This window comes from Pseudophryne corroboree, chromosome 8 (assembly GCF_028390025.1).
Source record: "Pseudophryne corroboree isolate aPseCor3 chromosome 8, aPseCor3.hap2, whole genome shotgun sequence".
NCBI lineage: Eukaryota > Metazoa > Chordata > Amphibia > Anura > Myobatrachidae > Pseudophryne > Pseudophryne corroboree.
In genome coordinates this window covers 14480138-14503646 of record NC_086451.1, presented here as the reverse complement: position 1 = coordinate 14503646, position 23509 = coordinate 14480138, and the positions used below count along the sequence as shown (strand labels likewise).

Here is a 23509-nt window from a genome sequence, read left to right as displayed (position 1 = left end):
TGGGATTAGACGCCCGCATAATTTTCTTAAATTATCACTCGACATCTGCAGGGATTTACGTATTTGGGACGAATTTCTAGTTCATTTCAATGGCGTCTGTTTTTGCCAAGAGGCAGTCGTGTCCAGCACGTCCCTGGAAGCTTTTCACGGACGTCTCTGGTGCCTTTGGTTTCGGAGTTTATTTTGCTGGCCGCTGGTGCGCGTCTCCTTGGCCGCGTTCCTGGTTTAGCGAGCACCTCACGACAAACATGCTGTTGCTGGTATTTTTTCCCATTCTGGTTGCATGCCCTGCGTAACTAACAGGTTATCTTGTGGTGCGACAGCTTGGGCGTGGTTTTTGCCATAACCCGGCAGAAGTCCACGTCCTTGCCTGTCCTGCGGGTCCTTGCACAGATAGTCTTGCTGTGCTTGGTGACCAACATTATGTTGCGAGCATGTCCCGGGAGTGCGTAACGAAATTGCGGATGCCCTTTCTCGTGGCGACTGGCAGCATTTTAGGCGCTTGGCTCCTGCAGCTCTAATCCATGGGGACTCATGTCTTGCTTATGTGTGGCAGGTTATCCGCCCGGATTGGAGGATTTAGCCCACAGGTTGTTGGCCCCTGCAACCTTTGCGGCTTATCTGGCCGCCTGGGAGTGGTCGAGTCGCTACCTTCTGGAGAGAGGCCATTTGTGGTACGACCGCTCACGACTTCCTTTCAGCTCACATCTGGGTTTTTGTACACCGACGGGATTTCGCACGGGTATGTTGGTAGGGTTCTTGCGAGCATATCTTCCTTTCTGCAGCTTCGGGGGGGGGAGGAGGACTTTACTAAGTCCTTTTTCCTTCAGAGGGTGTTGTGGGGATGGGCTCGGGCGATCCCGCCCCGGCCGGTCACTCGCCGACCGCTCACTGGGTCTTTGCTGAGGCGAATTTTGGAATCCCTACGGAGTCTTTGATCTTTGGGGGTACGAGGTTCGCCTCTTCATGACTGCCTTTCCGGTGGCCTTTCACGGTGCGTTCAGGGTGGATGAGCTGGTGTCCGTTTCTTGGACTTCTCCCTCGCCCATGCTGGCGGCCCGCGTCGTCATACGCCCCGACGGTTTGTTGTGTAGGATTCAGCGCTCCAAGACTGACGTAGTTGGCGGGGGGCAGTGGGTTCGAATGGGTCGGGCTCGTGTGCGGGGCATTTGTCCAGTTATCGCAGCCCAGTCTTATTCGTCCGTACGGCCTCCAACGCCTTCCGGGTGGCTCGTCCATATTGACGGTTCCCCGTTGACCGCATATCAATGTCGGTCAGTTTTGGGACGTTGTATTTTATACCTGGGTCTATCTCCGGCCGACTATGGGACTCACTCTTTCTGCATCGGCGCTGCTTCAGCTGCTGCTGCGGCGGGTGGGTCCGAAGTCGAAGTCCGGGCACTGGGTAGGTGGAGGTCTGGTGCAGTCAGGCGCTATATCAGGCATTGTCCTCCCAGTGCGCCCATTTGAGGATTAGCTGCTCATCGCAGTTGCACTTTGCGACTGCGGGGGCCTTGAGGAATTTTTGTTTTATCGTTGGTTTTAATTGCGGCTTTTGCCGGCCAACGAAGTTTTGCGTTTTTGCCTCAAGTCAAATTGGGCGACCCCCCCCCCCCTTCTCCCCCCCTGTTAGGGACGCAGGTTAGGTTACCCATTTTCTCCATACTATGTTTCGTTTATTAACCTCAGTCACACCCTTCTTTTGCAGGAAGGCGGCTAGATCCGCGCTTTATATGGCTTGTCGACCGTGGGTGGCAATGATCTGGTACGCCGGGTCTTGAGGTCTTTTTAGCTTCGTGTTCTGTTTTTCTTTAGTTTGAGTTTAGTTTAGTCTTCTCGGTTCAGGTGGCGGTGGCAGGTTGGTAACCTGGCAGTTGGCCGGTTTCTGAACGGTTATTTTAGTGTGACTTAAGGAGTTTATTGTTAGTAAGTTCGGGTGAACTTTAAGGTATTTTATAGTCTTAGTATTAATTGATGGGCACCACCGTACCTGGTGGGGCCCATATGATAGACCATAAACATGTGTGGATATCGGGGCCGGAGGCCCAATTTTTTACCCCATAGGGGCGGAGCGTACCTCCGTCCCTACAACTGTTGGTGGGCAGGGGTAGTGGCAGAAGGTCGACCCCTGGCCTTGGATTTTGGATTTCCGATGTCTGGGATGGAGGCAAGAGGCCGATCCCGGAACATCTGGGGCAGAAGGCCCCCTCACACATATGTTTTTATTGCTCGGGATGGAGGCAGGAGGCCGATCCCGGAACATCTGGGGCAGAAGGCCCCCTCACACACATATGTTTATTGGTCTATTTTGTCATATAATTTTGGATCACCCTTATTAAGTTGTTTATCATGCTTAACCGTTCTTCTCCCCGCCACCTTAGTTAGAGAGGGAAGTCTGCATTTTTAGTTTTAGTATTAATAGGCCTTCCTCTCAGTCAAAATAAAAAGCTGACCCCTTTCACGCCAATTACGGTTGTTGTGTCTTTCTTTACTAAGATAAGTGTGCTTGAGTGGCGTGCGAATGCATCTGACGTGTGAAGTGTATACCATCTGCAGCCTCTACATTTTACATACCATCTGCAGCCTCTACATTCTACATATCATCTGCAGCCTCTACATTTTACATACCATCTGCAGCCTCTACATTCTACATACCATCTTCAGCCTCTACATCCTACATACCATCTGCAGCCTCTATATCCCACATACCATCTGCAGCCCCTACATCCCATATACCATCTGCAGCCTCTACATCCAACATACCATCTGCAGCCTCTACATCCAACATACCATCTGCAGCCTCTACATCCTACATACCATCTGCAGCCTCTATATGCCACATACCATCTGCAGCCTCTACATCCTACATACCATCTGCAGCCTCTACATCCTACATACCATCTGCAGCCTCTACATCCTACATACCATCTGCAGCCCCTACATCCTACATACCATCTGCAGCCTCCACATCCTACATACCATCTGCAACCTCTACATCCTACATACCATCTGCAGCGTCTACATCCTACATTCCATCTGCAGCCTCTACATCCTACATACCATCTGCAACCTCTACATCCTACATACCATCTGCAGCCTCTACATCCTATATACCATCTGCAGCCTCTACATCCTACATACCATCTGCAGCCTCTACATCCTACAAACCATCTGCAGCCTCTACATCCTGCATACCATCTGCAGCCTCTACATCCTACATACCATCTGCAGCCTCTACATCCTACATACCATCTGCAGCCTCTACATCCTACATACCATCTGCAGCCTCTACATCCTACATACCATCTGCAGCCTCTACATCCTACATACCATCTGCAGCCTATACATCCTACATACCATCTGCAGCTTCTATATCCCACATACCATCTGCAGCCTCTACATCCTACACACCATCTGCAGCCTCTGCATCCTACACACCATCTGCAGCCTCTACATCCTACATACCATCTGCAACCTCTACATCCTACATACCATCTGCAGCCTCTACATCCTACATACCATCTGCAGCCTCTACATCCTACATACCATCTGCAGCCCCTACATCCTACATACCATCTGCAGCCTCTACATCCTACATACCATCTGCAACCTCTACGTCCTACATACCATCTGCAGCCTCTACATCCTACATACCATCTGCAGACCCTACATCCTACATACCATCTGCAGCCTCTACATCCTACATACCATCTGCAACCTCTACATTCTACATACCATCTGCAGCCTCTACATCCTACATACCATCTGCAGCCTCTACATCCTATATACCATCTGCAGCCTCCACATCCTACATACCATCTGCAGCCTCTACATCCTACATACCATCTGCAGTCTCTACATCCTACATGTATGCTACATTCATTTCCTAACTGATGAGCATTTACATCCATTTATATTCTGTCTCCAGGACTCTCCGCACTGACCGGCCCCATAGCAGTTACCAAAGTGTCCCCAGTACTCTGCTCAGTACTTGGACATTTGGAGGGGATGCCTATTTAATCCTTATGTCTCAGAGCTCTATGATTGTAGTAAATATCCAGCCGGACAATGCATCTAGATGTGGTCACATTACATTTGTGTTTTGGAAATACGCTGGACACCATTGTCAAGGGCTACACAGCTCACCCGTCCTGAATCTCCTGCAGAACGTATGGGGACCTCAATTCATACATAATATTTGGAATGTGATTGTGAGAACGGACACCATCTTCAGACGGCATCCATTCCCAACGCCCTATTCCTTCCTATGGGAAGAAGTCCCGTGTTGCTAAGAGGGATCTTTTCGGATCCCTTCGCCTGACATTGGGCTCTTTGGGGGATATTCAATTGTTTGAAAAGTCGGTTGGGTGTCTGTTTTTTCCTGTCTATTAGATAGGAAAAAACAGACACCCAATTGGCTTTTCAAACAATTGAATATCCCCCTTTGTGCGTATGCTGAGTCAGATTCCGCAGCTATGCTTCACTGTTAAGGAAGTAGGTCTCCGTTCCGGTGGCCATTTTGAATTGCTCCGGTGTTTCCAGTATCCACCGCTGCTGCTCGCTGCGATTTAGACATACCTGCCAACTTCCTTGTAGCCCTATCCAGGAAATGCCCGGAGGGGAAATGCTGCAGGGAACTTCGGGGTGCAGGGCCGGGCCATTACTTCATTATGTCCCGCCATCATAGCGTTAAAATGCAGTGAATCTGCGAGGAAGGGGTGGGGCTAAATGATGCCATTTTTTTGTCAAAATGCAGACTAGACGCCCAGTGTTTTAGCCACATCCTGCCCGCTTTATTAGGAAGCGGGCAGGATGCGGGCGAGAGTCGGCCACTCTTCTGGGGGTGCGGGGTACTACTCGATAAATCTTTAGTCTCCTGCAATTTCCAGCAGAGAAGTGAAGTAGGGTTCTGAATACTAAATTAGCGGTACTTAATGAATTGAGTTGACCCCATAGTGTGAATTACAGCTATATAGCTGTTTATAGGACGGGATGTACTACACAACGCATCCATGGTACGACACATCCCGCCACTTATCAGGTACGTACTGGTGTTACTAACGCCGGTATGTACCTAGAAATGCGGTTAGTATTGCAAAGGACAGCTCTTCTGATAAGAAATATCCTTTGCGATCGCAGAACTTCTGGGTTTATGAGCCGGGATGCCTTCTGCATATGTGTGTGTGTGAGGGGGGGGGGGGAGAGGGGGGAGAGATCCAATTGGATCTCTCTGAGAGGAAAATGCGATCATTTCTCATTTAGCCTTTAATTTTTACAGATTATAACATGTGCCTTTTATTGTACAAATGGTTTATTCGTTAGATGGGCAGAGAGTAGGTGGATCATGGCTGGCATATAGCAAGTAAACACAAATAGTTTATTATTGTGCACACCATGCAGAACGTTTTCCCATCTAGACTTAGGGGGACATTTACTAAGCAGTGATAAGAGCGGAGAAGTTGCATCAACCAATCAGCAGCTCTGTATAATTTCTAGTATGCAAATTGCTGATTGGTTGCCATGGGCAACTTCTCCACTGTCTCACTTCTCCGCTTTTATCACTGCTTAGTAAATGTTCCCCTTAGAAACAAAGCTCATTTCTTTGGCTAAATGGAAAAATAATGAGACACAGAATTCCAGCACAGGAAAATCCCTTGAACCAGAAAATGTGTTTTTTGTTCATTGTAAAACACGAACGCATGCTGCCATGACGATGGGACTATTTTATATGTGGGAGCCTGGGGGTGTAGCTCCATCTGCCCCATTGTTAACCTGGTCCTGATATAATGTTCTTGGCTGAGCAGGGTGGTCCGCGGCGAGGAGAAGTATGCTTGTAAATACTAAAAGTGGAAAATACTATTGAACTTGTTTCGCAATTGCCGTCCTGTATTCAACAAACTCTGAAAACCTTTTCGTAGTTTGTTTACAGGAACAGACATCATCTCCAGATGACGTTAGCTCTATCAGCCCCGCTCCTGTGTATTGGAAAAAAGTTCCGGATTGTGGATCCCTCCGCCTTCAGCGTCCCTTTCTGTGTGCGAACTCGCAGTGTAAATGTTCCTCTCTACATATTAGCGGAAAGAGTGTCAGTGTCGGGGGTCACCGGACGGCTTCAGAGCGGCTGTCCCAAAACTGGAGCAGTACTGAAGTGTTCCGGTACTTTATAATCTGCCGCCATCACTTGCTACAAGTTGGATACTTAATTTTTTGGCTCCAATCAGGACTGGATAATGAATAGACTTCGATAACCCCCATCCGCAGGGACATTTGTACCGCCATAAGAGAGGTCAAATCAGCTGCATCTCACCTGATACTCCAAATAATTTTTTAGACATTGTTACTGGGAAGATAAGGGAACGGATAATGACATTAGGGCCGTGACTAGGAGTGTGCTCCCGTCACCGCCCCATGGCCCTTGCATAATCATAAGTGACTCCGGGTGGGATGTATTAAGATACATCGCCGCCCCTCGCCGCTTATCGCAGCGATGTTGATCGCATATGTACTAACAAATGCGGTCAATATCGCAATGCAGTGACGGAAGGCCCCCACGATACCTGTGAGGTTGTCTGTGGGGGTTCTCCATCATCTTCCTCAGCTATCCAGACTCCTCCAACACTGGGAAGCAGCAGCACGCTGCCCCCGGCGCCTCCTCCTTCCGCCTGCAGCCGGAAGGACCTCCGGCTGCGTTGCTAGGGGGAGGAGGAGATTACCTTCCGGGTCCAGGGCTGCCTGGAGGAAGGTATGCCGGGGGGTAAGGGGCGGGGGCGGCGGGTTGCGGCGGATGGCGATAAGAAGCCCATAGGCTTCTATAGGGTATCGCCATCCAGAGATGGCGATACCCTGGACTGCAAAAATCCGTCAGTAGGGTCTTAGTACAATTGAAAATGCGATAAAACCCCCATTTTCGGGGGTTTTACCGCATTTTTCCTTTAGTACATCCCGCCCTCCTTCTTTTGTGTATGGTCTTTTACATGTCTGTATTTAGATGGTGGTATGTAACTATAGGGTTAACGATTTGTTTTCAACATAGCATATAAGTTGTGATACCGCTGTAAGGAACCGTGGATGGTTAAGTAGACCCACCATAAACACCTCGCTCCCGGCTAGCAGCAGCGTGCCTGGGTGACACTCCGCCTGCTGCAGCACGCTCCATCCAGATAGATACCAAACACCTGAAGTGTCCATTGGCGACTCCTATATCAGACACTGAGGGGCTCTGGGCATTACATCTGTGTATCCTGAGATATAGGGGCCTTGACGTTCCCCATTATGTAATGTCTACAGCAGGCATGTCCAAACTGTGGCCCTCCAGCTGTTGTGTAACTACATATCCCAGCATGCCCTGAAACAGTTTTGCTGTCAGAGAATACTAAAGCTGTGTCAGGGCATGCTGGGATGTGTAGTTTCTCAACAGCTGGAGGGCCGCAGTTTGGACATGCCTGGTCTACAGCAAAGTACAAGACTAATACTTGATATGCACTAGTATTATGGACCTGTCATTCACTGGGTAGCTAGCTATAGTGCCTGGTGGTTTTTCTGTTCCTCTGCCTTTTGTACCCCCTATCCGTCTCTACCCCTATTCCCCGTCTGAGTACTGCGGAGCCTGGAGCACTACAACCCCCAGCATTGACTACTGAGTATACAGATGTTACTCTCTCTCTATATAAGGATACAGCCCAGGAAGTGAGTGGCCTGGCAAAGAAAACTATGCATCCTCCAGCTCCTGGGGAAACACAGGTCCCAGCAAGCCCTGTCAGGGTCACCCAGTACATAGCATAGATTACATTGCTGCTCAGTGGGTGGTACTGCTGGCTGGCAGCTCAGGGGTCCTCCTCTCCCTTAATGCCCGAATCTGGGGGAGACTAATGCCTTGGAGAGAGATAAAGTATACGGAGATAAAGTACTAGCCAACTAGCTCCTAACTGTCATTTTTCAACACACAGCCTGTAACATGACAGCTACGAGCTGATTGGCTGGTAGTTAATCTCCCTCCACTTTATCACTCCCCAAGACTTTTAGGGCCAGATGTACTAAGCCTTGAAAAGTGATAAAGTGGAGAGAGATAAAGTACCAACCAATCAGCTCCTAACTGCCACGCTACCTGCCTGTGCACAAGGGTTTGGTCTGACTGTTTTTATTCTCAAAAAATGACAGAAAATCCCCTGAACACCACATTGTGTTATTGCTTCCATCCTTATTGTATTAATACTGTTCAATAAAATAAAATGGGATTCAGACTGTATAACGCTAAACTTCCTCTGTGCGAAGCCGTGTCAGGACCTGCCAGTCAGCGAGGGGTTAATGTTTCACAGCGATATAACTAGGAGAACATGTTTACTTATTCGCCTGTTGCCTCATATGACCCATTCTCAACATTTTTGCTGAAATCTTGGAGCCTTCCCAAGTCTGGTGCAGAGTAGCTGTAACTCCAAGCGCGCCTGAGAAAGGGACAGCGCTAAGGGTGACCCGAGACACGGGGGTGATGTTACCACGGGTGACGAGGAACCAGGACAGGTGACACTATTCACTAACGTGAAATTATTGGGGCGTTTGTGGAAGCGTGGAGATTATCTCAGGGGCACAGATCCATCACAGCCGGTAATAAGAGACACGTCTGGTACACTGAGCGTTATCAAACATAGGTAGTAGTTATAGTATCATAGTGAGGATTTATTAACATCCTATACACGTGATATGTGTTATATACTGTAATAGTATACACACACCCATACATACATACATACATACATACACACATACATATATACAGTATATTATGGGGTGTATTATAACAGTGCGATAAGGCTAAATACTATACTATCTTAGGGTTGGAATTGGGTGACTGGCGGTCAGTATACAGACACCGGGATCCTGGCCGCTAGATTTGCGGCGGAGGGGGGTCAAGCGCAACGAAGCCTCTTGCAGGTGCTGTCCCCGCCACAGGTTGTATTCCCACTCTGTGGGTGTCGTGGCATGCCGACTGTCGGGATTGAAACCGGTCGGAATTCATGCGTCGGTATACTGACCGGCGGAATCCCAACCGCCGGTAACATGACTACATCCCCTATATTATAATAATTATAATAATAATATGTGTAAAGTTATATCAATTGGAACTATAGTATAGCAGTGAATATTTTACTGTATCCAGGACAAATAATTGGTGATAAATATTGTATACTGGTGCTGAATACTGTACACTAGAACTAGATATAGATCGTTATATAATTTAGGAGATATATTTTAACTAGTTATATAATTTAGGCAGGGCAACAGTATTTTAACATTGGGGCTGATGGAGCTTCAGCTCCAGGCCTGCACATAAAAATAGGCCCATCATCATTTGTTTCTCCACGCGTTTCGCCCTTACCCGGCTTCATCAGGTGCATGAGCTCAATGAAGGGGATCCGCTCATAAATGGGGGCTCTCCTGCAGATCTGCTCATCCGCGTCGTGCATGATCAGGTCAATGACCTCCTGCATCCAGGTGGTTCCTGAAATCCAGACCGGACACAACATTCACAGAGGATTAATAAACCTTAGTACTGAAATCCCTTCATTGCAAAATGCCGTTCTGCTTCCAATAAACACATGGGGCTGATGCCAGAGTATGGAAGGGAAAGAGGGAGATAGAATGGAGACATCACGGAAAAATATATAAAGGACAAAGCTGTGACAAAGCTTTAGCAGCCTGTCCCTCACCCGGGAACAGTACAGATGGGAGTCTTATAGCGTTGTATATTCTAGAGTACACGGATGAGGTCTTGTAGCATTTCTACATCTACCGCTTAAGTATAACTCATTGTTTATAATGTTTATTTAACTCAGATGTCGCCTTCCAACCACGACACTTATACATCCATATGTTATTCTGCACCAGAGCCTTAGCTAAGCAATATCCACAGGTGTTAGTTGATCTAGACTGTAAGCTCCTTTGGTTTGATCTAGAACATTAGCTTCTATTGTTCTCATAGCCATAGACTGTTGAATGTGAGAGTAAGCTCTTATGGTTCTCATATCCATAGATTGTTGATCTGGAGTGTAAGCTTCTAGGGTTGTCATACACAGGACCTGTAAATATGTTGTCCTGCAGACAACAGTCACCCACCTGATTTGGGATAGGTGTCCAACAAAATATCTCCGGCTCTTGCCTGGAAGTTCCAGATTTCCTCCCAGTTCTCAGCAATACATTCAGCTACAGCCATTCCCTGGACGTCAGCTAGCTTCCTCTGAATCATGGCACCTGGGCAGCCGATGGGTGAAGCTCTGGGTGGGTGAGTGGTAACTGCCTCTGACTGCGTGTCTTACTGCAAGTACCAGCCAAGGAGAGAGAGCGTGTATCTGCCAGAGTCATGTCCCAGGCACAGGGAGGGGCCACACAGCTAATACAGAGCCAATAAATGTCCGAATAAAATCCAGTCAGCAGAAAAGACCCAGGGCAACACAGCAATGCACTAATGCCCAGATTTATCAAGCCTTGGAGAGTGAGAAATAGCACGGTGATAAAGTACCAGACAATCAGCTCCTAACTGCATGTTACAAGCTGGGTTTTAAAACTGACAGTTAGGAGCTGATTGGCTGACACTTTATCACTCTCGAAGGCTTGATAAATCTGGGCCTAGGGCTGCAACTGTAACATACATGCATATCCACGTCACCAGCTCTAGAGGCATCTACAGAGGCTTGCAAAATTATTCACACCCCCGCTCCCACTACAAATGACACACAGATTGTTCTAGGCAGAATTATTATTGTGCCCCGATAGGCTGTTAAAGTACATTTTCACTCTCATAATTCATTATTTGTCTGTAGGTTTTTTGTTATTTTTATAAAACTTGAAAATTGCTGCTTGCATAAGTATTCAACCCCGTGCAGCCTGGTACTTGGGGGTCTATTTACTAAGCCTTGGATGGAGGTATGGTGAATGGAGATAAAGTACCAACCAAACAACCAGCTTCTAACTGTTATTTTTCAAACCCAGCCTGTGACATGACCATTAGCAACTGATTGGCTGGTACCAATTGGCTGGCATCTGCTAATTATCACATATGAATACCATGAATGCTGACCATACCTACAGGTATGACTAGTGGGACAACAATTACCAGCAAGCTGTATTGCATCTGCTAATTATCACATATGAATACCATGGGGTTTATTTACTAATAATCCGAGTTTGTCCGAATTGTGTTTTTCTTTCTAAGTCCCAATCCGGGAATTTACTAAGCACAAATCTCGGCAGTGTTTGGGCTATTCGTAATGGTTTTAACGGCAAAGTTCAGAAATACGAATGAATAGACCATCGGTCAAACGCGGCTATTATTTCATACAACACGGGTATTCACTATTCATTCGGGTGTTAGTCTCTGAGTGCTCAACTGCGGTCGTATTTTTTTGCGATTCATTAAAAAAAAGCAGCAAAAAAATAGACCTGCTTTTTTCAGGCGTGTTTACATGTGTTGCCACTTACAAATCATTCACACCTGAATTAGGATGCCTATAAAAGGATCTTGGGCCCATTTCAAACAACCTACACTCAGAAATGGCTGCAGGACTGTGGACCAGTGATCTTTTGTGTGCTGTGGGATTCCTCAGACTCAGACATCAGCCTGTAAGTAACCAGGGCCAAGAAACTGAACATGGTCAGCAGGTTGTACAGGTTCCGCGAAGGCTGCGCAGGCCCCGTTTTTTAGGGGGCGTTTAAACTTGAACGCATTGTCCGATGACAGGGTCATACAGATGTTCCGTCTAAATTGTAACAACATTTTCCGTCTGTATGACCTTGTCAAACTGGGCCTAGACCCTGAGACAGCACGCTCTCGCCCTGTCTCAGGCCTGCACAAACTCCTGGCTGTGTTGCACTTTATGGCTACTGGGAGCTTTCAGGCTGTGTCTGGGGATGTCATAGGAATCTCACAGCCCACATTTTTCAAGAATACTAACACAGGTGAGGTATACCTAACTACCTCCTCTGTTTTGGGTTGGTTTTAATTACTCTCAGTGGCCAGTGATGATGTTCTGTCCTAATATCTCATGTTTTATTTTCTATCAAATATACACACAGGTGTTGGCTGTTTTGCAGCCCCACATCGATGCCTCAATCTGCTTCCCTACCCAGGAGTCTCAGTGGCATGCCGTCAGGGTAGATTTCTATGAGCTTGCTGGCATGCCCAATGTGCTGGGAGCCATAGATTGCACACACATTCAGCTGAGACCACCTAGGGGCAGGCAGCACATCTATACTAATCGTCATCTAGACCACTCCACAAAAGTGCAGGTGGTTTGTGATGCAAAACTCAAAATAATGAGTGTTGTTGCTGGTTACCCTGGGGGCTGCCATGACTCCTTCATCCTCAGTCAGTCATCCCTCTTTGATAAGTTTGAGGACAGACAAATGCCAGATGGATGGCTGCTGGCTATGTAATTTGATATGTGTAGGACTGTGTATACTTTCGCCAAATACAGTGTGTTACTTATGTGTTGCTGTATCTTAACATGAATCACGTTACTATATCTGTCTTTCAGGTGATGGAGGATATGGCTGTTTCTCTTGGCTTCTAACTCCATTGTCCCGACCTGTAACCCCTGCTGAACACAATTACAATAATGCACATAAGTCCACGTGGAATGTGATAGAAATATGTTTTGGTGTGCTGAAATCTAAGTTTCGGTGTCTGGATAAGTCTGGTGGCCTTTTGTTGTATAGTCCCTTGAAGGTGACTCAAATTGTGTTCTGCTGCTGCTTTCTTCATAACATGTGTTTGCAACAACATCTGCCACATGTTGAAGATGACGAGGAGGATGAAGAAAGCAGCCAGCAAGCAGAGGAATTAGAGACATCTGGTGACACTTGGAGTACAGATGTAGGGAGGCAGGTTAGGCAAGACCTCAAATAGTTATTTTTAAGGTAAGTATTCTTTGCTTCTTTCATTTGTTGTGTAAGCCTAAATATATGTTGGCCATTTTTCGTTTAAAAACCATTACTCAGAATGTGTCTGTCTCCTTCAGACATACAAACATACCCTTGCTTTATCTGGGAAAGAAGGACAAACCTCTGGTGCTACTGGATAGTGTTCTTAAAATTAATAATAATAATAAACTAAAGTTTATCTTTCTGTGCAAAAAATTGACCTGTTATACATTCATAGATATGTCAATTATATATTAAAAATAAACCATATATAAATAATTATGCAGATAAATGGGTATAATGAATAAAGATAAAAATAGGATAAAAGATGTTTATTAGGCTAATTGTTATTGTGTTAAAATATATTACAATACAGTGTTTAAATATACCTTAGTAAATGAGCGCGCTCTCAATAACTAGTTAGCAACATTCAATATAGATAATGCAGTTAATACCATATGTTTAATGCATAAGGAAGAATGGTCTTCAATTATGCATGTATAATGAATCGTTCAGCAGATTTGTGCTAAAGATGGAAGTCCTGCAAAGTGTTTGCAAAAAGTCAGTTTTCAATGCTCCCTGCTTTGTGGGGCTTTCTAGTTCAGGGGCTTGTTCTAAAGATGCAGAGCGCTTATTTTGGGTGCTGCAGCATTGGGTTAAGCTTAAGTGAAAGAGCGCTTACGTGTCTTCACCCCGTACGGGGCTGGGGAGTCTGTTTCTTTTGCATCTAGTGAGCTGTTGTTGTTTCTTCCTCGGAGCTGCAATGTGTTACAGGCGCCTGTAACCCCGATCCTCGTGGTGTTCTGTTCAAAAGATTAGGATTATACAAAGGAGCGCAGAGCACACTCCCAGCTGTATACCCTCGCTTTATGCAAAACAAATGCAGCATGTGTATTGTGTTTATTTAAATTTTCTAAACAACAGATTATGAGTGACATGCATGAAGTCTGGATAAGTGTTAATAAACTTTTACTGATAATTTCTTTAAAACACACATAATCCACATAGTAATTGAGTATGTTTTTTTACTTTATGATGTAACACTTCTCCACATATAATATGTTAGCCTTGAGGAATACATGTGTCCCTATGTGTGATGCTCCATCGTATTTAAGGGACACAAACTTAGTCTCATCCAAAAAAAATTATTTTGTTATGTTTGCTGGAGTAGACTTGCAGATTTGTAAGTCAATACACAGTTTTCAACATATATCCATTATTACACACATTTTTTTTAAATTCAAATATTTCCAATTTCTTTGTTTCTGCATCATGTTTTAGAATCTGATTATTCATTTTTACCACACACAAACATGGCACAACAATAATCTCAATCATTTTGGGACTGAATTATCTAAAGTTTTTGACAACATATTAGGACACTCTTTGCAAACTCAATTGTGTTATTCTTGTAATGTCGTCTAGAGAAGAAATGTAAAAGTTAAAATTCACATTGTAGGTTGTATTGGTCATGGATGAATATGCATGGCTGCCAATTAGTCTGTCTGCAGGGTATGAGAGTGATTGGAATCTAGAAATAGTAACTAGTTAATCAAATCAAGTGGTCTGGTTTCTGCATGCTAAAGACATTCTGCATGGCTGCCAATTAGTCTGTCTGCAGGGTATGAGAGTGATTGGAATCTAGAAATAGTAATTAGTTAATCAAATCAAGTGGTCTGCTTTCTGCATGCTAAAGACATTCTGCATGGCTGCCAATTAGTCTGTCTGCAGGATATGAGAGTGATTGGAATCAAGAAATAGTAATTAGTTAATCAAATCAAGTGGTCTGCTTTCTGCATGCTAAAGACATTCTGCATGGCTGCCAATTAGTCTGTCTGCAGGATATGAGAGTGATTGGAATCTAGAAATAGTAATTAGTTAATCAAATCAAGTGGTCTGCTTTCTGCATGCTAAAGACATTCTGCATGGCTGCCAATTAGTCTGTCTGCAGGATATGAGAATGATTGGAATCAAGAGATATTAATTAGTTAATCAAATCAAGTGGTCTGGTTTCTGCATGCTAAAGACATTCTGCATGGCTGCCAATTAGTCTGTCTGCAGGATATGAGAGTGATTGGAATCAAGAAATAGTAATTAGTTAATCAAATCAAGTGGTCTGGTTTCTGCATGCTAAGATCAATGCTTAGCTCAAAGAACAGTTTCCTCCTCCCAAAAAATTAAACGATGTTAAAGAATAAATGTGATGCTAAAAATCCTTTTGTAGTTTGTAACAGTTATAATTAATGATGTTGTAAAAATTGACAAGGTGCTAAGTGTTATATATATTCTGACAATCATACACTTACTAACCTTGTTTATTTTCTTCTCTTTACAGAAATAGCTTTAATTTTTGTTTTATTTTTTTTGGGTGGCTGCTTGTACTGGCCTTTGCCTTTACCACTGTCGTGTTGGCGTGCTATGGTGGAGCGCCTTGGTGGTGAGGACACTGGCGATATAATTGGAGTAGTCATACCAGAACTGCTGCTTGGTTGCTATTGGTGCTGGGATCTGAGTGTTTCATTGAGGTTAGTGAGGGTGGCATTGAGTTCACGTGTTGCAGCATTCTGATTTTCTAAAATTCTGGTGATATATTCATTGATCATTTGATTGTTTTCTAAAATGTTGATATAGCTTTGCTGTTATCTGTGCTGTTCTTCCATTATGCGTTGTAAGTTGCCCATGACATGTGTAATGTCTGCACGCATGATTTCCATGGTATTGGCAATTCTCGTGGTTGATTCATTTTGTCAACTGATATTTCTGCTGATTCTTCTGAGGTGAGATGGTAGGCTTGAAAAAATTTGGGTCTGCCTACGCAGGCAATCTTGATTAGTGGCCTGCTGTGTAGCCCAAGTGTCCCAAAACACTTGATCAGGGCCTTGTGTTACTGGTGTTGTTGGGCTGTGTTGTGGTGGTGGTGGTGTGTTTTGCTGTGGTGGTGTACTCACAGGTGCTGGGTGGCTGATTCCTTCGATTACTGGCTGCATTTGTAAAATGATTGGCTCATCCATGTCACTGTGTTGCTGGTGTTGCATAGGGATGCTGGTACCAGTACTAGAATCTGCAATTAAAATAATTTTGACGTTAGTTATCCATATGTTTGAGAAAATAATACAAAGCAAAAAACATGTATTTGAATGGTGCTTTCAGATATCCTGCATAGCAACATCATCACTCATAACTTTAATAAAGACATATGCCTATTTGTGGCAAATGTGTGTGGTTACTTCATTATGAAAGCAAACACATGAGTTGTATGGTAGATCAGACATACTCCACCATAATAACACATTTTAAACCATAATGTGTTGCCTTATAGTGTCTCAAAACAAAACATAGTAATGTTTTTGCATGTAGTTGGCAATGTTAGTTCAAACACACATGTGAAAATGAAGAAAACAACCTTACTATTTTCCAAGCTTACACATGTGTTTATGTTGCAGCATCTTCCACACAATCTGCTACTCTCTTACTGAAGTGGACATACATATCTTTACTGGATGTGGACAAGGCCATTTTGCTCGGATTCCATTTGATGTTTTAGTGACTTTGGTAAGTATAGCAGATTCTGTTGTTTTTTGAGTTAATTAGTCTAATTAAATGGATTATTACAAGATGACTATTTTAATATTTTTTTACAGTTTCTTACTCACAATCAAGATGAGGGGAGTGTGGTTGGCGTCTTGGAGGTGTGTCTAAAATTTGCAGTGGTGGGACCGAAGAAACTGTAGATAATCTTCGTGGCGGGGTAGACTGCTGTGGTTGGGACTGGACATCAGACCTTGCTTTCTTTGTTGCCACATGTATTATTTTTTGGTGAGGTACAGGAGTCTGCCTTCTGCTGCTCAAGACTTCTTTTGATGGACCTAGTATTTAAAGTGTAATTTTTTTAAAGCCATTCCTTTTCAAACATAACCTATACTACAATGGACACTTTACCTGCTTCCGCAGCGTCATCATCATCAGATGTCATGGGAGTGACTGTAGGACGACCAGTACTGCTTTTTGTAAACACTGCAAATCATGAAACAAATAAAAGAAATCATTTATTCATGCTATTGTTGATCAGGGCCGTTTCTAGACAATTTGGCTCCCAGTACGAGATTTCAAAATGCGCCCCCCCCCAATGCTATAAAAAAAATTGCGTGCCCCCCATATAGCTTTAAAAAGAAAAAGCATGCGTGCGCCAAAGGCGCGCGCGCTCCCGACAAGGGTGTGTGGCCTGATTAAAATGGGTGTGGTCTCATTAAAGTGGGCGTGGCCTCGTCTGATATCATCACGCCCACCACAGGGAAAAAAATAAAAAATAAAAAAGTCCCCATTTTACACATTACAGCAGGCAAGTGTCCCCATTTTACACAGCGCGGCAGGCAGGTGTCCCCATTTTACAAAGTGTGGCAGGCAGGTATCCCCATTTTACACAGTACGGCAGGCAGGTATCCCCATTTCACACAGCGTGGCAGGCACGTGCCCCCATTTTACACAGTACGGCAGGCAGGTGTCCCCATTTTACACAGTGCGGCAGGCAGATATCTCCATTTTACACAGTGCGGCAGGCAGGTATCACCATTTTACACAGTACGGCAGGCAGATATCCCCATTTTACACAGTACGCAGACAGGTGACCCCATTTTACACAGTGCGGCAGGCAGATATCCCCATTTTACACAGTACGCAGGCAGGTGCCCCCATTTTACACAGTGCGGCAGGCAGGTGTCCCGATTTTACACAGTGCGGCAGGCAGGTATCCCCATTTTACACAGTGCGGCAGGCAGGTATCCCCATTTTACACAGTGCGGCAGGCAGGTATCCCCATTTTACACAGTGCGGCAGGCAGGTGTCAAGTGGGGGGGAAGGAAGGGGATGAGAGAGAAAGATAGAGATAATACTTACATCTTCCCGCTCTTCGGGTCCCGACGCCTCACGTCCCTCGCGCCGGCCGCCTCCTCCTTCCAGGCTAATCTCCTCTCCTCCCTCTCCCCGAGCGCTCCTGCTCGGGGGGTGGGGCTTCGCGGAATGACGCGTTTGCGTCGTGACGTCACAACGCAAACGCGTCATTCCGCGAAACTCCGCCCCCCGAGCAGGAGCGCTCGGGGAGAGGGAGGAGACGAGATACGGACACACAAAATGCCACGGCGGGCGCCCCGTGCGGTTGCACGGCTTGCCCGCCGCTAGAAAAGGCACTGTTGTTGATACATCCACCCATTATGTTTATAAACATTACATCTTACAAAAATGGATGTTTATTTATTGGGGAAAATTTTTGGACCTACAAAAAAAACAACTTAAATTAAAAACACACACATTGGCCAGTAGGCATATGCACTATGGAAAGTACAACACAGGAAATAATGTACAGGACACAGACATAGGACACAATTACAAATACATACACTAACAAGCCAAAACACACACATCTTCACTTTCTAATGTAATGTAATTAATGAAAGATGCAATATAGAAAATGCTCTGTGATTTGGCACGCCAAACACACATTGGCCCTCATTCCGAGTTGTTCGCTCGCAAGCTGCTTTTAGCAGCTTTGCACACGCTAAGCCGCCGCCTACTGGGAGTGAATCTTAGCTTATCAAAATTGCGAACGAAAGATTATCAAAATTGCGAATAGACACTTCTTTGCAGTTTCTGAGTAGCTCCACACTTACTCGGCAACTGCGATCAGTTCAGTCAGTTTCGTTCCTGGTTTGACGTCACAAACACACCCAGCGTTTGGCCAGACACTCCTCCGTTAGATAAGATGATTTTGTGTATATAAACCTAATACAATAGGAACAGGTGTTTCCAGGTTGTTAATTGTTATTCCTATATAAGAGCCATATGAGCCTAGTAAGAGCACCTTTGATAAAGCTGCCAGACGCCAGCGAAACGCGTAAGGGAACCAGCCCTGACCCAGACACCCTAAAGCCACCTTCAGGATACCATTGCAGTTATCACCATCTTAGATATTCTTCAATCTATGGACGTGGAAAAGTAACAGAGGGAAAACCACCAAACATCTGCGTAGGATCGGAGACAGCCTCTGGACCTTCGCTAGGTGGGATACCCGGCAAATCCACTGTAATACTGGTAATTATACCACAAGATTGGACTGATCTGCATATTTAATATTTAAAACTAAGGATCCTGTTGATATTGTGACCGGTCACAGGGACATTACTGATCTTAAGTGGTGTGCACATTTACTGTCGGTGGTCAGAGACTGGCTATAGAGGCTCTATTTTTCATGGCTCACAATTATGAAAGTTTTATATATATTTGTTGAATAATAATAAAACGTATGTGATTTATTTTAAGGAAACACCTGATTTTTAGATTCTTTATTAGCGCTGTTTTTATGTTTCATATGTTGTAATCACATTACGATCTCCAGAACGAAGAAAAAACCTTGTAATGCCGTGAGTAAAATACCTAACTGCATAGTAAATTTACTTGGCGCAGTCGCACTGCGGACATTGCGCATGCGCATTAGCGACTAATCGCTCCGTTGCGACAAAAAAATAACGAGCGAACAACTCGGAATGACCATTAATATGAGCAAAAATTTAAAAACAAAAAAACAAAAAAAACAAACAAAAGCATCATAAAGGTAACTAAGTCTGCAGTGTTGTGTCAGGGTACAAATACAGCCGCAAACTGAACCAACAAATAGTGGGTTTGGCTTAAACAAGATTACATTCAGTACTAATGAAATGACACATGTAACTGCCTTCAACGCCACTTTGCACTACTCCAGCCTCTAACATATCAACCACTGTTTTAGAAACATTGCACATGGATAACTGAAATAAAAAACATAGTCCAACTTTCAAACTGTCAAATGTGCTAAAGGAAAACATTATTGCTGGACAATTCAATGACACACCAAGTCCAAACTACATATGGAAAATGTACTGTTAAAAAACCACATGACATACAATAAAGTACTATGGCCCTCATTCCGAGTTGTTCGCTCGCAAGCTGCTTTTAGCAGCTTTACACACGCTAAGCCGCCGCCTACTGGGAGTGAATCTTAGCTTCTTAAAATTGCGAACGAAAGATTCGCAATATAGCGAAAAGACATCTCTGTGCAGTTTCTGAGTAGCTCGAGACTTACTCGGCATCTGCGATCAGTTCAGTGCTTGTCGTTCCTGGTTTGACGTCATAAACACACCCAGCGTTCGCCCAGACACTCCTCCGTTTCTCCAGCCACTTCCGCGTTTTTCCCAGAAACGGTAGCGTTTTTTCGCACACACCCATAAAACGGCCAGTTTCCGCCCAGAAACACCCACTTCCTGTCAATCACATTACGATCACCAGAACGAAGAAAAAACTGTGAGTAAAAAACCTAACTGCATAGCAAATTTACTTTGCGCAGTCGCACTGCGGACATTGCGCATGCGCACTAAGCGGAAAATCGCTGCGATGCGAAAAAATTTACCGAGCGAACAACTCGGAATGACCCCCTATGTTACATTGGCTTTTGTTGAAAACATTACCCAAAACAATGTCTTTGCTGACGCACACTTGAAGATGGGAGTAATATGCAACGTCACATGACACACATTTAACAAAAAACATAAGACAGAAGTAATGTAATAGAATGTAAAGACAAAAACACCTGCTCACCATCCTTCCTGGGCCTATCTGAATCCCGGACATGGGTTGCAGAGACAACTTCAGGAGGTATTAAACTCCGCATGGGCTCCTCATAGTCCAGATATCTGGCAATAAAGGGCTGTCCACCACCGGTTTTGCGAGCCGACTTCACCTCCTTGGCCATTTTGGACTTGACACGGCGCTTTATGGCATAGTACCGTTTGCGGCACGTGTCCTCCGTCCGCGTGACCACCCCCTCACTATTTACAGCAGCAACAACTTTCGCCCACAACACCGTCTTCTTCCGTGTTGGCACCTTGGCGGACTCAGGGCCAAATAGCTGCCGCTGATACTTCATCAGCTCACGCACCAATGCCACATTTTCAGCATAACTAAACTTTACATTCCGCCCAGTCTTAGTGGTGCATGGCTGCGGAGCACCCTGACTGACACTATCACTGTCACTTGAGGCTGCTGCAGCAACCTCACCCACCTCCTCCACCTCACTAACCTCACTCACACTCACCTCCTCCACCTGACCAACCTCCTCCCCCTCACTCACACCCTCCACCTCACTCACCTCAGCCACCTCACCCACCTCTGAGTCATACATAATTGTGTGAATAAACAATTAACACAGAAAAATAATAAGACAAACAACACACTCCTCCACTACCACTGCACAACTCACACACAACCACACACACACACACACACACACACACACACACACACACACACACACACACACACACAACACTGACAAGGGACTATAAAGAAAAAAAACTTGGACCAAAAATGAGACAAAACCAAAAAAAACAAGACTACAAGAATGACAAGACTACTTTCAAACACAATAGTACAATCAGAAATCGCAAACAAAACTCCTCACCAAACCAACTACTCACCAACCTCCACAGCACAACCTCCCTCCTCACCACTAACTAAACCCACGAGGTGCAGACAGTTTGGGGCATATTTATATGGTTGCGCACAGACACTCCTCCATCTGAAACACAAACAATCACGAACGGGGATGAAAAATGAAACTAAAAGCTAAAATGCGGCCGTGGTTGGGAAATAACCCAGCCGCGTTTAACATAGAAAAAAAACATGTACAAATAACAAAAACACGAACGCAAACGTCAATGACGGCCGTAAATGGCCCAAAAAATATGACTGCCATCAACATCGGAAAACACAAATACCAATAACCAGCTTCGTAAATTAGCGTACATAGTTTCAAAAAGTTGCATGAGAATGCACCCGATAAAAAAGGAGTTTAAACACTACACAAACCGACTCAAATACGAATATTAGTAAATAAACCCCCATGAATACTTAGCTATAGGTATGAATAGGGAATTTTTTATAAGCAGATTTAAGCAGGTTTTATTATAAGTTATTTGGGGGATGTGTGATGGTTTCATCCCCACACACCATTTGTTTGTGTAAGTTTTATTGCTTTAAATGGGTGATGGGCTAGGGGTGGGTCCAATCAATCAATGTGCTTATATACACATGCTTGTTGGTATTGATATTAGTGTGTAGTCTAGCTGAATCAGCTTGGCTGAATCAGTTTGGGATGAAAATTTGAAAGGATGAATGTTTCTAAGGATGTCGTCTGTTACTTATACTGGACTTATACTGGACGGAAACTGAAAGAAAACAACAAACAAATGCGGAAAAAAACAACACAATCCAACAATACTTGGCCGGCATCTACAAATCTATGTTCACTAATAATATTCTCCAATCCTCACTTACTCAGGAACTATACATTCACTTTCTGCAAAAAACACCTGCAATGCAACTTTAACTCGGACCCTGCAAATACCTGGAAAACAAATGCTTCCTAAGAAGCATAGTTAATGAAGTAACACTGACTTGCTGTTTGCTTACACTGTGTAATTTTACATCTAACATCAGCAAAATATTTGACTTACTGTTAACCTGCAGACATTAACCACATTTGAAATACTTACAAATCATATTTATTTCTGCTATTTCACTACTCTCTCATTCAGCCACCACTCCTCCTCCTATTTACTACCACTATTTACCCCATCCACACTATGGCCAGGCTGGCAACATCCCCCATTAATCCTTGTCTTCCTAATCCCCTGGTACCACCTCTATCCTTCTCTCCCAGGGCGGGATGTACTAAAGAAAAAATGCGGTAAAACTCCCGTTTTCGGGGGTTTTACAGCATTTTCAAATGTACCATCACCCGACTGCCGCGTTTTCGCTGATGAGGGTATCGCCATCCAGAATCCTATGGGCTTGTTTTAGCCGGCTGCCGCAACCTGCTGCAGATGCCAACCCCCCTCACCCCCGGCATATCTTCCTCCAGTAAGCCTGGTCCCGGAAGGTAAACTCCTCCTCCCACTAGCAACGCAGTCGGAGGTCCTTCCGGCTGCAGGGGGAAGGAGGAGGCACCGGGGACAGCCTGCTGCCTGCTTCCCAGCAGGGGAGCAGGTGAAGATCCCAGGAAGGTGACTGAGACCCCCCGCACACCACCTCACAGGTATCGCGGGGGGGCCTCCGTCACCGCATTGCGATATTGATCGCATATGTTAGTAAATATGCGATCAACATCACCGCAATGCGCGGCGAGGGGCGGCAATGTATCTTAATACATCCCGCCCCCAGTCTCCTACATCTCATCCTCTCTCCTCTCCTCTGTCTACCATCCTCCCCTCTGCCTCCCTTCCCCTCCTCTTCTGTTTTCCCATTGCAACTTACTTCTGCCCCTTCACAGGCTCTCTACCCCACCACTCAACCCTGCTCTCTCCCTCCTCTGCCCGTCACCTCACCTCTTCTCCACCATTATCATACTGCACTTCCTCCCTGCCTCACTCCCTACAGTCTCCCTTCCTAGACAAGGCCCCAGCACCATCACTACACCCTCTTTATCCCTTCCTTCCAAATTAATTTTACCTCAACGCTACAGCAACCCTGATGATCTCATTCACATCTTTCCCACAAACTCCTACCCCCTATC

At 45.0% G+C, this 23509-nt stretch overlaps 1 protein-coding gene and 2 long non-coding RNA genes across 4 annotated transcripts in view; 1 reads left to right on the top strand and 2 right to left on the bottom strand.

The window, feature by feature from the left end:
• LOC134948129 (sulfotransferase 1C1-like) overlaps window positions 1-10346 on the bottom strand; it is a 42526-nt gene extending 32180 nt beyond the window's left edge. The window contains exons 1-2 of the mRNA XM_063935932.1: window positions 10111-10346; window positions 9374-9496 (exon numbers count right to left, since the gene is read on the bottom strand). Coding sequence (XP_063792002.1) covers window positions 9374-9496; window positions 10111-10240 — 253 coding nt within the window. The 5' untranslated portion in view covers window positions 10241-10346. The remainder of the gene's footprint in view (window positions 1-9373; window positions 9497-10110) is intronic.
• On the top strand, window positions 8401-16640 carry LOC134948130 (uncharacterized). 2 transcript variants are annotated; one of them, XR_010182912.1, is made up of 5 exons: window positions 8401-8517; window positions 12528-12909; window positions 15248-15437; window positions 16356-16464; window positions 16554-16640. It is a non-coding gene; the product is annotated as an uncharacterized LOC134948130 (long non-coding RNA). The 2 variants fall into 2 exon arrangements; XR_010182913.1 differs by lacking the exon at window positions 15248-15437.
• Window positions 15406-17021, bottom strand: LOC134948132 (uncharacterized). Its single transcript, XR_010182914.1, has 3 exons — window positions 16852-17021; window positions 16566-16778; window positions 15406-15973 (listed from the first exon to the last, which is right to left on the bottom strand). It is a non-coding gene; the product is annotated as an uncharacterized LOC134948132 (long non-coding RNA).
• Window positions 17022-23509: the final 6488 nt, after the last annotated feature.